General features: G+C 50.6%; 1 protein-coding gene and 1 long non-coding RNA gene across 2 annotated transcripts in view; one reads left to right on the forward strand and one right to left on the reverse strand.

Annotated features, from left to right (window-relative positions):
* Positions 1-3,737: 3,737 nt before the first annotated feature.
* On the reverse strand, positions 3,738-6,552 carry LOC108501217. Its single transcript, XR_001876151.1, has 3 exons — positions 5,537-6,552; positions 4,548-4,663; positions 3,738-3,793 (listed from the first exon to the last, which is right to left on the reverse strand). It is a non-coding gene; the product is annotated as an uncharacterized LOC108501217 (long non-coding RNA).
* Positions 6,553-6,733: 181 nt separating this feature from the next.
* The window catches only part of DPYSL3 (dihydropyrimidinase like 3), a 31,308-nt gene continuing 21,354 nt past the window's right edge, over positions 6,734-16,687 (forward strand). Inside the window, exon 1 of the mRNA XM_017822875.1 lies at positions 6,734-7,045. Coding sequence (XP_017678364.1) covers positions 6,740-7,045 — 306 coding nt within the window. The 5' untranslated portion in view covers positions 6,734-6,739. The remainder of the gene's footprint in view (positions 7,046-16,687) is intronic.

Below are 16,687 nucleotides of genomic sequence, written 5' to 3' on the forward strand. Positions count from 1 at the left end.
CATAAGAGTGGGATAATCTGACAGTGATTTCAAAGGAAAGTTCGGTGGGACAGCGAATACAGACTGAACACAATTTCTAACATAACTAGATTAGCTGGGGGTATGAAAATTAAGTGAAAAATTAAGAAGTAGTCCTGACCATAACAAGCACAGGTTCTAGTTCCTGCAAGGCATCAATCAGTTTAGAGAGTACAGTTTTCCTCCAAAGTGGCAGCAAATGGGCTGACGGGAAAACAGACCAGGATCTTCAGTCACAGCCTGGTTCCTGCAGAACTTACTCAGCTTTTGTCATGGGTTATACCAGAGGGGACAGGGCCATGACAAAAAATGTGAACAAATGGCAGCTCCGCCTCCTTCACCAGCCTGGCCAAAACATATTTGACTGCTTGCTTCCTTACAATCACAAGGAACCATATAAACAAACAAACAAACATAGTGCCTTTAAATCCACTGTAATTCTACTCTGTTGACATCTAATTACTCATTATAGGCTTGTAATCACTGGCATGTAATCACTAATTATCTCTAGATACACCACCTGTTTTTGCTGTAGAGTGTCAGCGTGCTCTCCTGAAGCCATGAGCAGGGAGGTTGAAGGCAAGGACATTTGAGGTCTGCAATGGTTGATTAGGTCAAGTGCAACACCATGGAAACAAGGAAATCTCAGCTTAGTCCTCAAAGTCCTTTCTGGGAACAAAAGCAGGCACGGAGGAGAGTAGCTGGTGATCCCTAGGATAGGCTGGAATGAGAGGCAGCCACAACAGCAGACTGATGTTTGGAAGCAAGTTAGCATTTGCCATCACAGCAGAGGCCAAATGCAGAGTGAGACCAGCCAAGCCAGGCTGCACAGCCTGGGGAAGATGCTGGATGATGATGCCGTCTGGGAAGCAGGGAACAAACAGAACAGGTGGAAAGAGACTGATTTTGAGAGGCAGAACATGAACTCAGAGGAGCTGAGCTGGCTGCTCTTGAAGTGAATCTGGCACATGTAATGGCAGAATATTTTAGGCTTCAAACTTATACTGAATGTGTGTTTTTTTATGTAAATCCATCTCATCCAAGCCCTAACAGTCTACTCCACATGAAGCTAGACAGCTCTTACAGTGGCTACAGTTTCACCCTTCCCCAAAGGAAGCCCTGTAGGAAGCCCTGTGATCCTGAAGATGCCCACTGACCTGCAACCAACAGAAGATATCTACAAGTTTACTTGGTTGTTCCTGGAAGTCTGGAGTGACATCTCTGGGGTGGTCCTGAACTATCTCCATCTTAAAGGTGGCTGGAGCTCACCTGATGTCACCTGATGACCCTCCTGGGTCACCATCCTTGTTACTTCAGGTAGGCCCAGCAGACTCTAGCCAGGTTGGAATATTTTGGGGTTCATACTGATGCCAGATCTGTGCTTCTGACTCTCTTGAAAACATTACTTCTTCTGCCTTGTGAGAGCTTTTTCTCTGTCCCCTTCTGTCCCCAACAACTTCATGACTGGGTGACTCAGTTTGCATCTGAACACGAGGCCTGCAGTGCCACAGGAGTCCTTGGGCAATGAGGAGGAGATAATAGTCCTTCCTTGAAGGACTTGGAGAGGGAGAAGGAGAATCCAGATTCTCCACAGGGAAATTTTCAGAACCCTTGTTCCACAATTATTATTTGTTAACATTTTGAGTAGCAGTTCATTTCAGGAAGGAAAAAAAAAAAACAACACATGTTGAAATGCCAAAATTTTCCATAGATTTTGCTCTGCACTAAATAAATCTGGGAGCAAAAAGCATTACTGCATTTCAGAAATATTCTTGGAATAACCCGGTATAGAACATTATAACTTCCAGCTGCTCATCAGAGTTGTGGTCTCTGTTAGCATGACAGACTGACAGCACGCTGAAGTCAGGCTGTGTGTGTTGCTTGAAATTACACCCTCCAACAATACAATAGCATTTTGCAATTGAAATTACTATGCTATGAACCCACTTTCCCTGTGGCTTTGATATGAAACACTGAACAGGCTTTTGACAGAGTCAAATGCTTTGTCTTTCTGACTCTGCGGCAGTTTGACTTTGGTAAAGGATTTCATCAAAGACATCACCCTGAGCACAGCAGTCCCACAGGGACTGATATGCAGAGCAGCCTGGAGGATCACAAAGGTCTGTCTCATCTTCTAACCTGCTATGTCCAGAAGTTTAGAAACTGGAGCGTGGTGATGGAGGCATCAGCCCCTGGCCCTCTCCAGCTGACTGAGAGCAGGTTTGTCAGTCACCTGCCCTTCATGAACATGCCATTTCTTGGGGAACGAAAGATCCCACCCATCTCTGACCTCTGCTTCTAAAGGTAAGTAGGACAATCAAATTTTCTTGTCAAGTTTGGCTCTTTCACTGTTTCTTCTGTGTTTGTCCTTAGCTTGACTCTCCCTGAGGTGCATGGAAGGCAGTGCTGGGGGCTGTCCTGATGTTGCTGCAAGAATGAATCAGCAGAACAACCCTGTTTGTCTGGCAGCCTCCAAAAACAGGACACCCTAGTAAATCAGGACTGCAGAATATGAAAAGGCAGCTCTGACTTTGCACGAAACAAGACAACTCAGGCCTATTTCACCATTGCTACTTCATGTGCATGTAAGTGAAGGGATGCAATTTTATCAAGCCCTGTAGGAAGCAGATGAGGGTGAAGAAATCAGTGTTAACCTGCCACTACCACTGCCCTGCTGCTTCCCAGTGCTTCTCCAGCTGAAACCACAGACCTTAGAGGAAAATGAGCTATGAAAGCTGATGCTTATTTATCATGCTAACAAAGTTACACTATTATTACATCCCTTTCATGTGCAATCAAAGATCTGCTGCCTCCAGGCCCGCAGGAAAACCAGTGTAAAGCCATTCTGTATGGATTTGACATCAAGGAAGGAAATGTCCTCATTCAGGACATGGCTTTCCTTTGCTTGAGCTCGTAAGCGTTGGTGAAGGAGGGGGTCAAATCCCACCTAATGTCAACAGTCTTTTTCCTTCAAATGACACAACATTCTCTGAGTCTAATGAACATTGTAGTCACAGCTATGGAGCCTGAGATGCTTCCTGGTGTAATTAGCAACTTCCAGTGACACAGGCAGCATTATGTGAACAAGAAATCACAAGCTGTGACATGCTTCACTTTTTCTATTTTCTGGTTTTATTACAGATAGAAGGGTGTTGCACAAAGCATCTGGGATCCGGGAACCAGCACAAAGTTTGCCAGCAGAGGATGCAGAGTTTTTCCAATTAAGAAACTGCCCACTGCCCTGACAAACAGAAAATGAATTAGCAAAGTCATCAGAAAATACCCATCAGAGAAAAACGATGCCTTGGCAGTGGGAGGCAAGATGACCTAATTTGACTTCTCTGTCAATACTTTTGCTCTTTGAATGATTCAGTTGGCAATTTGAATTCATCTTCAAACATTTTAAAGATAACACTTAGTAACTTGTGAAAGTTACACCACGTGTTGTGCCTCTCACTGGTTACTCTGCAGCTCCAGTACTTGGAGCCCCTCATTCCCTGCACAGGCTCTGATGGGAACCCCAGACAGAGCTCTGGCAGCAGCTGAGGGAGCAACAAAGAAAACCAGAACGGGGGCTGAGTGCACAGAACAAGAAAACGCCCACCCCAGACAGAGTGATTATCTCCCATCTTATTAACTAATCCTTTTGCAGAAAGGGATTTGCCTAAAGACCACTTCCCAGAAGGCACCATTCCATCATTCATAACCAGTGAGGCTCACCTTGTAACGTGACTGATTTCCATTTCTCAGTGCACCTTAAACAGTTCTTACTCCACTAGAAAGATGCAGTCAGACGTGAATGAGAAGCTTGCCACCACAAAACATAATTTCCCATTACAAAAATGCTGTTCCCTCCATCAGAAGAGCAGCCTATGTCTTTTCCTTCATGCTAGAATCAGCAGTGCCCATGTGGCAGGCTCAGCTCAGACTCCTGACCCACATGGACCAGCACTCTTGTTCTGGAGTCAGGATGTGAACCCAGCCCTCGAGCCGAGGAAATCCCTGCAGGGCTGATGGTTGACTCTGCTGGGTCCTGAGGCAGCACCAAGCACATGAGCTCACATGTCTGCCATCTCCATCTTCCCTGGGCTTGGGCAGGGGAGACATCGTTCCAGCCAGATCCCTCCCTGATCTCTATCTCCCATCTGCTTTGCACAGAGAAGCAAAAGGAGAGCTGTTTTCCCAGCAGGATCTGAAGATGCCCCACTCATGACTGTTTGCCTGACAAGCATTTTTGTCCACGAGTATATAAACATGTGATTTAAAGAAAGGAAAATTTCCTTAATTACAGGGGGCATGCATTTTGTCATTGTGTAATTAAAAGCTTCACATCAGATCCAAGATATACATACACAGAAATATAAATAATGCATTCTGCTGGGCCTAAAGCAAGTGTGCAGTGAACACACACTGAACCCAAACTTCAATTTTCATGGTATTCTTGAACTAGTGCCCTTACAACACCTCACAAAAAAGATCTTAAAAGCAAATGGCAATTTGAGAAATAAAAATCAAGAATTATCTCTTACACAGTGAGTGGTTTTCCTTAAAGGTCAGATTTTAAAGCCTCCACTTCTCAGAAGAGCCCCCATACTCCTTTTACTGGTGCAAATAATTGCAGTGCAACCATTTATGCAGCAAGGCACTAGGAAAGATAAACACTGGAATCAGGATTTGAATAAATATTGCTATTAAAGTACAATGCTGAAACTTTTGCACATTTGCAGAATCAGACAAAGGCCAGGCCTTGTTCCAAAGAATTTTAATTCCTCATAAGGCTGCACAACCATATGGAGAGGTCCCAACCAAAACAAGGGGTTCACTCTAACTTCACTGTGGTCAGAGCACGCAGCCACGGGGCAGCTGCAGCTCAGGGCTGTTTGTCCCAGGAAAGGCTCAGTCTTCACGTGCTTGGCCCTGGGAAGGTCGGGGCTCAGCTCTCTGTGTGGAGCAGGACGGCCACCAGCTCCGAGAGCAGCACATCCCTCTCACGAGGGGCAGAAGCTGGCTGAGATGGTTTTCATCTTGTACTCAGTGGATCCGACTTGCAGCAAGGGGAGGATAAATTTCTTTATGCTAAGGCAGTCCCTTAGGAAGGTAAAGACCTAGTAGGCATCCCCTTTGTGTGTGTTTGTTTGGCCAGTACTGGTGGTCTTGCCACTGAGCGAGTTACAGAGGAAGAGCATTTGCCAGGAGAATAGTAGAAAAAAACTCCAAAACAAACTTGTTCTGGCTATTTGAAGGGATACTTCCTTCCTTAGCTGCCAGGCACCGCTGCTGCCCCTGCATCTGAAACAGGACAGCGAGCACCCCACCAGGGTCAGCACCGGGCTCTTCTCCTGGCACACCCTGGCCAGGGGCTGCTGGGCTCTGGTGCAGGCACAGCACCCGTGGTGCTGAGTGCCATGAAGGCACAACGCTGAGGCAGCTGCACAGTAAAGTTCACGTAAGAACACAATAACAACCCAATGCAACCTTCTCTGCTGCTGTTCTAAAGAAAGTAAGGGCAGACACTGACCAGCATTTTACTCTGCTGCGTGACACAAGGCTGTTGAAGTAACTCTTCCAAGTTTGCTGACACAGCCTGTTTATATTTAGTGCATCTTCTCTTCTCCTGACCCTTCAGACCTGAATAATTAGTCAAAAATTCAAGATTCTGTAGATTTTTCCACTTAGGTGGAGAAAAAACCGAGTGAGTTAATGACACTGGTACAAGCCCAGTTACAAAAGCTTCCCAGAGTGCAAAAGGAAGGAAACAGTCCCAAACCATTTCCTCTCTCATAACTTCAAGCCTCAGTCAGCCAGTACCCACAGACCGCCTCTCCAGTCCTAATCACAGGGTCATTGTTCTCCATGATGGGTCAGGCTCCATGCGGATTTTCCTTAGGAACCACCGGTCCTCGGAGGACCGGTAGAGACAATGGCACTGTTTGCTTTGTGCAGAAAAGGTTGGAAAAAGCATAACTGACAACGTCATAATGCAAATATGTGGTGTGAGGAATCACTTGGTAGGAATGTTGAGCCCAGGTACCACGTACACTTGTTTTAGATAAAGAAATGAGCACTTCGAAAAACAATTTTAGTCGGAGCTCCAGTTCTGGTGCTGCATGATAGATTTCACAGGCTGCTGCTGCTATTAGCATTGCTGCCAAGCCATTAGCATTGTCTTGGCTCTCCATCTGTCCTCCGGGCCTCCAGTGCTTTTGAAATAAAGTTGCAATGGAACTCTCAAAGCAACACCTTAAATTAGCGAACACACGGAGCTTGTTCGTGCGGTTCGTCTGGTGGTGTTTGCGTGACAGCAGCACCCGTGTGGGAGCAGTGAAGCTTTTGTGCAGCAGACATCGCTCGTGTCGGGCTGCAGCGTTCGCCCAACCGCAGCGCCCGTGCAGGGGCCGTGGCCAAGCGGGATGAGATGCGCGAACGGCGGTTTGCGGGCAGCGCCCAGGAACCGGCGGGGGCAAACTCTGACGGGGCTGCTGTCGGTGCGCCCGGGCACAGCCCGTGTGCGCTCCCGTGTGTCCGCTCCGTCCCGGGAAGGGGCCGGTGTCAGGTCCCCGCGGCGGCCCGAGCGGCCCCGCCCGGCCCGGGGGACGCCGGAGCGGCCGCCCGGGCGGAGCCCGCCCGTGTCCCGCGGGCCCCGCCCCGCCCCGCCCGCGGCCCGGGCCCGCCCCGTCCCGCCCCGCCCGCCCCGTCGGTGCCGTCCCGCGGCGCGGCGGGGATGGCGGCGGACGGGCGGCGCGAAGACGAGGAGCTGCCGGTGTACCTGGCGCGGCCCGGCTCGGCGGCGGTGCCACGGCAGAAGCGCGGGGGGCTCTTCTGCAGCGTCGAGGGCGCCTTCGAGAGCAAGACCCTGGACTTCGGGGCGCTGCGCGTCGGGCAGCGCCGCGCCCCGCCGCCCTCCCGCCCCGGCCCCGAGCCCGACCCGCCGCCCGCCGCGGCCCCCGGCCCCGACCCGGCCGCTGGCGACCCCCGCGCCGCCCCCAGCGAGGAGCGGCTCCAGGACGCGGCCCCCGCGGACCACAGGGTAGGGGCCGGCGTTGCGGCGGGGCTGGGCCGGGGCCGGGACCGGGGCGGCGGGCGCGGGCCCCGCGGCGGGGGCTCGGGGGCGGGTCCGGCTCTGCTCGCCCCCGGGGCCGGCCCGGAGGAGCCGCCGGTGGCTCCCCCGGCCCGGCTGCCCGGCGGGGTCGCGGCCGTGCCCGGTACGCGGAGCTCCGCCCGCCCGCTGGGGTGTCGGTGGTGTCACCGCGGCACCGGCAGCGGCAAAGGCCGAGTGTCAGAGCCGCGGGCTCGGTTTGCTGCAGCTGCTCTTTTATACTTGAGTGAAAGAATACCTGTCCCCTCGCCACCGGGCATAGGAAAAAAAAAAAAAAAGTAGGGATTTTGGGGCTGTTGGTCCAAAGCAGGCGATCCTTATCTCCCATGGACACAAACTAGAAGTACCGCATCAGGAGTGAGGGGCGTCACGTTGATCTGGAAGTGGCAGTGCCGGAGGTATCATCAGGCACAAAGTTTCTCCACTTACATCAAACTGAAGGTGATAAACTGATCCATCCAGCTCCACGGGGTAGGTCCTTCTGCCAGAGGGTGAGATGGCTCGCTGTGCTGGTTCTGGTCCCATTTGCACCAGCAGTTGGGCAGGAAGATGGTTAAGTTAATGGTGTGGAGTGAATCCCCTGGTTGGGGTTTCAATGGGCCCTGTGGCTCATTTTTATATCAGGCAAGTAAGGCCACTCGCTGCTGCTGGTCAATGAGTTTGTTTGGAGCTGAACTTTTTAGTAGCCATCTTAAGGTCACTCGTTTTCAATGGTGAATGGGGCAAATTAATAAAACCCATTTTTGAAGAGGGAATCAAAAATCATCTGTGAGCACAAAGAGGTGGCATGAATGTCTTGGGGTTCTGCAGAAACCTCCACTTGGGTCTGGAGTGCAAACCCTGATAAACTGCAGACGTTTGTGATTTGGAGTCCTGACCTCACCAGCTAGAGCCTGGTGGGAGTGCAGCAGTGAACTGTGATGACTTGGCCTGTTCGGGTTTTAGAGAATAGCATCAGGCTGTCCTTGGTGTCTGCTGTCTTCTGTAGGAATGTCCAGCTAGGCAATGCTTGCTTTGGGCTTTCTTCATTGCACTTCAACTTCTTCAGCCTCTGCTTTTTAATTTCTTACTGGCATGCTTCTCAGTTCCTGTTCTTGAGCTTTGCTCCTTTACAGTCCGTTTTACAGAGTCGGGATTATTCCTGTCAGTACCAACCTTGTCCATGTGGTTTGAATAGCAGCTGCAGAACTGACCACTGCATTAACAATTTTATGCTGCTGCTTGTTGGAAAAGAAGCAGAAGCTCCCGACAGCCTGTCTGCAGGCTTTGCTGTGAGCTTTTCTTTATTAGCTCTACCAAAAATTTGAAACAGTCTTGTTCCCTTTTAAGGTCTTATGTAGACCGTTGTCTCTGGCATTTTGTAGCTGAGGTTTTTCTCCAGCAGTCCTCTCTTCCTGATGATTTCTGCCTCTAGATTTCTTCCTCCGAGGCCTTCCACCGGACAAGCATCAGGAACCAAACCCCTTTTGTCTACATGTCTGGCCTAAGAGGGTGGGAAGCTTCATCCATGTGTTCTTGTGTGTGCATGGCTAGAAGGAATCATATGACTCATCCCAGAGTAGGACAGTCCAGTGGGAAATGCACATTGTGCACACTGAGCCTCGCTGCCTGCACAGCCACAGGGAGTTTGCCTGCATTGGACTCTGCAGACTCAGAGCACACAAAGGCACTTTTGTCAAGGCAAATTGACCTTCTTTGAATAATTTCACAGATTAAGAATCAAAGAGAGAGCTCAAGTCGTCTACCCTTGCCCAAGCAACCTGTTTATTAGAGAAGCTGAGAGTAAGAGACTTGCCTGTGCCCAGGGCAGTAGACAGAGATCCATCATCTAACTTTTGCAGTGCAAAGTTTCTTTTTTTTTTTTTGTAACAATATTAACTACAATTAAAGCACCAACATTTTTGCAGGGACACAACTGCAGTGAATAACTGCCCAGTGATAACATGTGGTGTCATGCAGCTGGATGGTGTAGTACAGACCCAGGCTCATAGTTCAACCTCACTTTGTTCTATCACAGAGTCTAGTGGAAGGACAAAACCTGGGCTGTGTATTGGGGCACAGTGAAGCCACAGTGGAGATGTGGCTCAGAGCAGTTGGGGGCTGTGCCTTTGCTCCATCAGTGGGAGTTTGAGCTTTGCCAGTGGATTCAGGGGCAGAGAGTGGCTGTTGTTTGGGCAGGGGCTAGGAGGCTGCTGGGGGAGGCCCTGGCTATGAGGGGCTGCTGCTGCCTGCCTGTGTGGGCAAATGGGCTTCCTGGGGAACAAGAGATGAGCCTTTCAAGTGCTCTCTGCTCAGAGCAGGAGGCCCCTTTCCCTGGTAAAAAGTTTTGCTGCAGCAAGGGTTGTCATTGCAGAACACTTAAAATTTGGAGGAACAGCACTGGGAGGCCGCATTCTGCTCTGATCTGAACTATTTGCAGAGACCTTTTTTAACAAGAGTGATCTAACTAGAGCAGGTTTCCATCTGTAATAGCCAATATGGACTCTACCCTTGTGAAGTGTCTTGCAGTTTTCCTTGAGAGATGTCATGCCATTTGTGTAGCCAGAGTGGATTACTGTGCTCACTTTACTATAGTGAAGTCAAGGAGAGTTTCTCTGTAGGTCGCAGATAACACCCTCTGAATTGCTGTGGTCAGGATGTTCACCAAGGGCTGCTGATGTGTGAACAGGTACTGGAGAGCTGCAGCACTGGGCATCTGCAGAGGCAACAGGGAAAGAGCTTTACACTCTGTGCCTGGTGGCTGGGAAGAAGGTCATCCAGACGCCTGTGGTGGCCTCCTCCATGTGCCTCCTCACTGCTCAGCCGTGCAGAGACCCCATGTTTCCATCCTCCTGTTCAGTCACACAGGCAGGAGCACGTGGCTCGCTGTGCTCACCCCCAGACACTCCGTCCGTTTGTCCTGCTGCGTGGTTCTGCAGTGAAGTCGTCATTTCCAAGGCAACTGGCTGTGGTCCCACAAACACGGGATTGCGGCTGCACCGCAGGCTGGGGCAGCTCCGTCGAGGAGGAGGAGGAGTGTGAGGGAAACTATCAGGCAGGGAAAGCAGGCAAAGGGTCTCTCCCCTCCAGAAGACTGTTGGGAGCCATCCTTGGCTTTCTCCTGCAGGCAGCCAGTGTCACACGTGTCCGGTTGTGTGACACCGCTCGGGTTCAACTTGTGAAAAAGGCTGGAAAGACAGGCAGGGCTGCCTCAAATGGGAAAAAAAGCTTGGGCTAACTTGATGCTCTCTTAGTTTTTCTGACACTTGTAAAATGTGCTCTGACTTCTGCATTCAGCTTTCTGGTTTCCCTTGCCAGTAATTTATGGCAGGAGCACCAAGCCAACGGCAGGCTGTGCCTCACGAGGCAGCTTGGCGCAGTCTGAAGTTGCAGTTGTGCAGTGCCTTTAGCACAGTTTAAAATCTTGCATTTGTGGAAGGGATCCTCATAAAGAACTTTGATAATATTAATTCATCACCTCAGTATCACCCCGTTCAGCATCTGTGTTTTGGTTTTGCTTGCTCTTTTTATAAGACAATGAGTTACTTTATTTCTGTTACTTTTACAAACAGCAGGAACAAATCCAAGCCAGTGAACTAGTTCCCATAATGCAAATACAACAGTGAAACGTGTTACAGTTCATGGAGTTGAATGATAATACTCAGGTTTTTATTGAAAAAAATCCTCCATGTGTGTGTTTGTTTTTTTTAAGAAATCTGATGCCTGAAGCACAGTAATGAGTCAGTTCTTTGGCTGCTCATGCCAGTACAGAGGTTATTGCTAGCAGTTATGAAAACTGCAGAGTTTGATAACCCAACCCCTGTGTAAGAAGACAGATACTGGATTCTGTGGGAGTTACGCAGTAGGGCTAGAAGTTAGGGATTCATTTGAAGCGTTTCTGCTCGCTGCTTATGTTGTACCACAAAACTTACCCTAACATGGAAATAGTTTGATCTTTCACACTACCTTGTGGCGACAGTCCTTGGTTTCCTTCTGTCCTCGTTCTCAGCCCTGGGTGGTCAGGGCTTTGGAACTGGCTGGTCCCTGTGTGTGGGCAGTGGAGTGGGAGCAGGGAGCTGGCTGGCAGGTGTGGCCACCGGGGTACCTGGCCACCGTGTCCAGGGCACGCCAGGCTTGCTCTGCTGGTGCTTTGGAATGATGCTGTGAGTGTTATTCTATGTGATGTGTTCTTGAAAACTTCATGCTTTTCTAGCCATAGGCCATTGCAGCAGGTAGGAGAGGTGATGCTTCTTTTTATACTGTATATATTTTCTGAGGTTGTCAGAAAACCTGGTGCTGCATCAGGAAAGGGCTGTTTTCAGGAGCAGCTTCCAGAGTAGCTGCCATTGCTTCTCCTGTGACAGCAGGCCAGCCATGGGCTCTCTTGGTGCTTGGGGGGGTGCCCAGGGAAAACACCTGCAGCAGGACATGGACTTAGCAGCAGCGATGCAGCAGCATCTCTCTGACTGGCCAGTGAGACCCAGCAGGGTATGAGGGGTCTCTGTCCCTACCATGCTGCTGTAGCACGAGGCACAGTGATGAAGGGCTGGTTCCTGGGTGTCTGTGGTCCTGACAGGGGTGTTGGGGAGGTGTCACCTCCTGGTAGGTAGCAGTCAATCCACAAACATACTTTGGGAGCCAAACTGCATGAGCTATGTGGACAAGTCTTCTTGTTCTCACAAATTCATGTGACACTTGAGATTTGAGATTTGCAAGGCAAGGCTCGCTGCTTTCTTGGTTGGAAGAGGCTTCGTTGTGTTGGAAACTCCTCTAAGCAATTTTTATGAACATGGTTAAAAGTGTCAAATGCAAACTTCAGTTGGTTTAAATTGAAACTAAACATTGTGGTTTGGCTGTAGCAAAATAGTTGGCTCTGTCCAAAATAACCTTTTCCTTTTTATCTAAGATGTCAGTACCTCCAGCAGGCCAGAACCTCACGGCTCTGCCTGCCCAGGCTGGGGGGTGTGTTTGTCTCCCTTATGTGCAGCCACAAGGTGGATTAACTTTTGGGGGTTTTTGTTTCCCATCTGGGGTGTCTGCACTGGAGCAGGAGCTTGGAATTGGCTCAGCAGTTACGGCTCTATAGGAAAATTGAGTGGGGCTTAAAGGGAGGGTACACTAGTTGTTCAGTGGGCAGCTGGCTGCATCTGTGCTAGAAGTGACTTCTCCAGTATCTCTAGTGATCTGGAAGGAGAGGTACAACATGTGTGCAGGTGACAGTGATGTTGTGAGTGCCAGCTGGGAAGGAGCCATCCTGATGTGGTATGGAGGGCTCAGAGACACGAGCTGGGAAGGACAAAAAGAGATTCAGCTCTGAAAAGTACAAGCAAACAGACCTAGAGAAAGACTGTAAAGTGTTGATGCTGTTGCAAATGGCAACAAAATAGGGAAGTTTTGTGATGAGACCCAGAAAAGTAATTTTCTATGTGTGGTCTACTCTTGAGAGGTGGTCCAGGTGAGAGCAAAGCTGGTCACTGACAGCCATAATCCTGAGGAAAACCATGGTGGAGAACAGCTGGAGTAATGTGTGCTCTGTCACTTTATTTTGGGCAAAAGCTTTCCCTACACAGACCCCTTCCATTGTCATGTCTGCCAAGAGATGGAAGGTGGAGAAGGTTGATTTTTCTCCCAGGGATCAGTTGTTGGAGGTGGCTGGAGGAAATGGGAGAAAAACAAAAACCAAACATGCTAGCAGCCTTCCTGGAGACAGGGCTGAGAAGCTGGAAAATATAGCTGGACCTTGGCTCATTCAGCTGGGCTGGCTCTCGACGGTGGGTCAGATCCAGCAGCATCTTTCCCATCACTCTGCTGGGAACAGCTGAGCTCCATTTTACAGCACACAGATTTCTGTCCAGTATCAGATGTTTTCATACAGCTGAGGGGTGAAAAGAAGTGATGCTAAGCAGAGAGCTCAGACCTTTCTAGTCTTTGCTCTGCATGTTAAAGGGGGCGAGATGGGTGCCTGTGTTTCAGGGACTCGGGCTGGTCCATCTGCGCTCTGATGGAACTGAGTTGTTTCAGTGGAAGTACAGATGCTCACGTGCAGCCAAAGCTCACCCCGCAGAGGGAGCCAAGAGTGAAGTGGGAGCCATCTCCCTGCAGGCTTGGCATCAGCCTTTTGCCAGGAATGGCTGCCTGGGTGAGCAGCCCAAGCACAGCAGGAGGAGGGAGGGATGCCCCTGCCTGCAGTGGGAACATTTTCACTGTGCCTTTGGAGAGAGGAACCGGAGAGAGGTGATTCTCCACCAGAGCTGGCAGGGGTGAAATGTCTCAGACGGTCACTGCTGCTGCTGCTGGCAGCAATGCTGAGCAGAGAGACAGGGCCCCCGGCAGAGACTGGTCCTGTAGCCTGCTGGGCCAACCCCCTGGCCTCCTGTGGGTCGCTGTGAGTCACTCAGCTAACCCAGCCCCAGGAGAGGAAAAACCCTTGTTGAGCCACCCATCTCAAGGACACTTCATTGCTCTGAGGGATCAGGCTGTAATTGAAGTAATTGGCCTTGAAGCAGCAGTCACTTGTGTACACATATTTGCATATTCCATTTGACATGTTTGGTTTCAACCTCATTTATTTTTCGCAAAGAGAAGAAACAGCCTCTCCCTTACCTGGACACCTTCTCTACATGCCTGCAGGGTGCAGGAGCTGTTTTGGGGCCACAGGACTCCCAGCTTCAGTGCAGGGATGATGTTTCTGTCCCTTGGGTTCAGTGCCCCTGAGGCAACTTAGCCCCTGAGAACTTGTCTGCTGGGAGAGCAGAGGGGACAGTTTCATGCAAAGAATATGTATGGGGAGGAGGAGATGGTGTGCATGGGGACAGGCTGGCCTGGCAAATGTGCTGAACATTACGACATTTGAGCCCAGATTGTTCTGTGACCAGTGACATTCACTGAGCCTCGGCTGTGGCTGTCTGAGAACCATCAGTCACGGACGCGTAGGGCTACTTCTGTCCTTTGCACTGTCAGCAGCTCCAGGGTCCTTACAGATGGGGGTTGAGCCAGGCCACCAAGCACTGGCAGGCCACAGTCAGAGCTGGGCCTGTTTTGGTGGCAAAGTCCTTGTGGCAGCACGTGCCTTCTACTCCGTGTTCACACCGCTGGTGCTCCTCGCCGTGCTCCTGTCACTCGTGGCTGGCCACGAACATCTGGTGCCATGTTATCCCTGCAGGTGTTTCTGAGGATGTTGTGAGCTCTGAGGATTGCCATTTTAAATACCTTTTAAATTGACCATGCTTCTCATAGAGGATGTTTTGAAGCATGTGAGTAATGCCTCGCAGACTGCACCTGGAAGAGATCCTATGGAAAAAGCCTTTTTCCATTCTGAATGTTTTGGGCCCAGGGCAGCATGTTTGACTGTATTTGTGTGAGTGTCACATAGCAACCAGGAGGAAAGCACATCTCTTCAAACGAGGGGTCTGAAGTCACCGTGGCTGGCCAGCATCCAGAGGGCTGATGCAAGCTCAGCTCTTGAAACTGTCCAAGTGTTGAAGTCAGCAGCATCTGTCTGCATAGTCATTTATCTGTTATTAACTAATTAACTGCTGCTCTTTCTGTGACTGACTCCAGACAAAGTTACAGTGACACCACCTGGCATGGGGATCCTCTTAAACTTTCTGGAGAATGGGCGAGTGAAGTTTCAGAAGGTTTGGGGATAGGAGCTGAGGATCTTTGTCATCTCCCAGCCCCATCCAGTCTAATTTCAGTAGAGACCAGGACTTGTTCTTGAAGCATTACGGTGTTGTGACAAGAACAGCATGGTCTGGTACCTGATCTTCTCTCCCCATGCTCCTTAGTTGCAGAGGCTCTGGCACAGCGCTGCTCCCCCATTCCCTGCCTGGCACTTGCAGACACCCCCTGCCCATAGATCCACTGGGGAGGGGGTAGTTTCCAGCTGCCTCTTGCTGACTGTGGAGGTGCAGCAGCTCACAGGCAGCAGCACAGGAGCTGGGACAGGGAGGCAGGTGTGCCAAGCAGCCCTTGCAATTTTGTCCATTCTCACAGTCCTGGCAGTAATAAGTTATTGAGCATCTGCTCACTTTAAGCTGGTGAAAGATTTTTGGGTTTAGAATAAATGCATATCCAGTAAAACTCTCCAAGAGCTTCAGCGGAAGCACACATAGAATAACAGACTCAGTGGGTAGTAAAAGCTTTGGGCTGTGTTATGGAACTGGTGGAGACATCCAAGCTTGTGGTGAGGGAGGAGGGAGAGCTGCACCAATCTGTGTACATAAACCCTTGGGCAAGGAGAACAGACAGTTAACGCTGTTGTGACCCCCCACTGAACCTGGCGGCAGAGCAGGAACTCCTGACAGTCCATGCTGCTGTCACCCGCTTCTCCAGAGCTCAGTAGCAGTCTGAGTTGGGTGCAGTGTCAGGGGTTGTGCTGTGAGATTGCTCTGCCTGTGCACGCACTGGTGAGCAGGGTGCTCGTGAGGCCCCCGCTGCCATTGTTGGGTTCTAGGCCAGGAAGCAAACTGGAGGAGGGTTTGGGCGTTGGTCACCCAGGTTGGATGGCTTGTTTTTCTGCCAGGAGCTAGAAATTGGATTTACAGCAATGTGCGTGCCAGGTGTGTCTCTAAAATTTTTCTAGTGGAGAGCACACCATTGGCTGCTGCCTGGCAGCAGGATCTGTAGGAACATCTTGCTGATGGTGTTCAAAGCTCTGCACGTGAGCGGAGTCGCAGCTGGCCTGGGAGAGAAAGTGAGGTTCAGGCCAGCCCTGGCTCTTGGACATGCTGGCAGCACCACAGATCGTGGCAGGCAGGAGAGGGCAGACGAGTTTATCCCATCGTGGCACAGCTCCAGCTGGCCTGGTCCTGGCTGGCTGTGGGGTCCCAGGCTCAGCATCGTCTGTCTCAGCACACGCTGGGTACTCGTAACCAATTCCACCATTCAAACCTTCCTACCAAGGTCACAGCGGAGGAAAGACAAGAAATCCTTGGTGCTGCCAGAACCGGCAGTGTTTATGTGGCACACAGGATTCCTGCAGCCAGAGGTGTGGTGTATTTTATTATTTTTTAATGTTTCTAATTCTTGTGCTTGTGATAGAAAGTTTGAGGTAATGCAGGTGCACTCCAGTGGCCCAAGACCACCCATTCCATTACAGCCTCAGTCATTGTACTCGCTGTTGTTACATGGAAAATCTCGGCTGGTGCAGAGCCCTGATTGTGGCCATTCCCCTCGGGCCCTCCCTGCAGGCTGGATGCAGGTGCACATTGGATGGTGTTGGTGACAGTGGCGGTGCCTGCTGCCGGTGCCCAGTGTTGGTGTCTGGTGTCGGTGCTCAGTGCAGTACGTGGTGTTCAGTGCCTGCTGTCAGTGCCCAGTGCTGGTGTCAGTGCCCAGTGTCAATGCCTGGTGTTGGTGCCTGGTGCCTGCTGTCAGTACCTGATGTCAATACCTGGTGTCAGCGCCCGGTGCTTGGTGATGATGCCCAGTGCTTGGTGCCTGCTGTCAGTGCCCGATGTCAGTGCCTGTTGTTTGGTGGTGGTGTCAGCACTCAGTGCCTGGTGTGAATGCCTAGTGTCTGCTCTCCGTGCCAGTGCCCGGTGCTCAGTGCCTGCTGTCAGCACCCTATGCCGGTGTCACTGCCCAGTGTCA

The sequence above is a fragment of the Lepidothrix coronata genome, unplaced genomic scaffold (genome assembly GCF_001604755.1).
Source record: "Lepidothrix coronata isolate B3197 unplaced genomic scaffold, Lepidothrix_coronata-1.0 Scaffold100, whole genome shotgun sequence".
In the NCBI taxonomy this organism is placed as follows: Eukaryota; Metazoa; Chordata; class Aves; order Passeriformes; family Pipridae; genus Lepidothrix; species Lepidothrix coronata.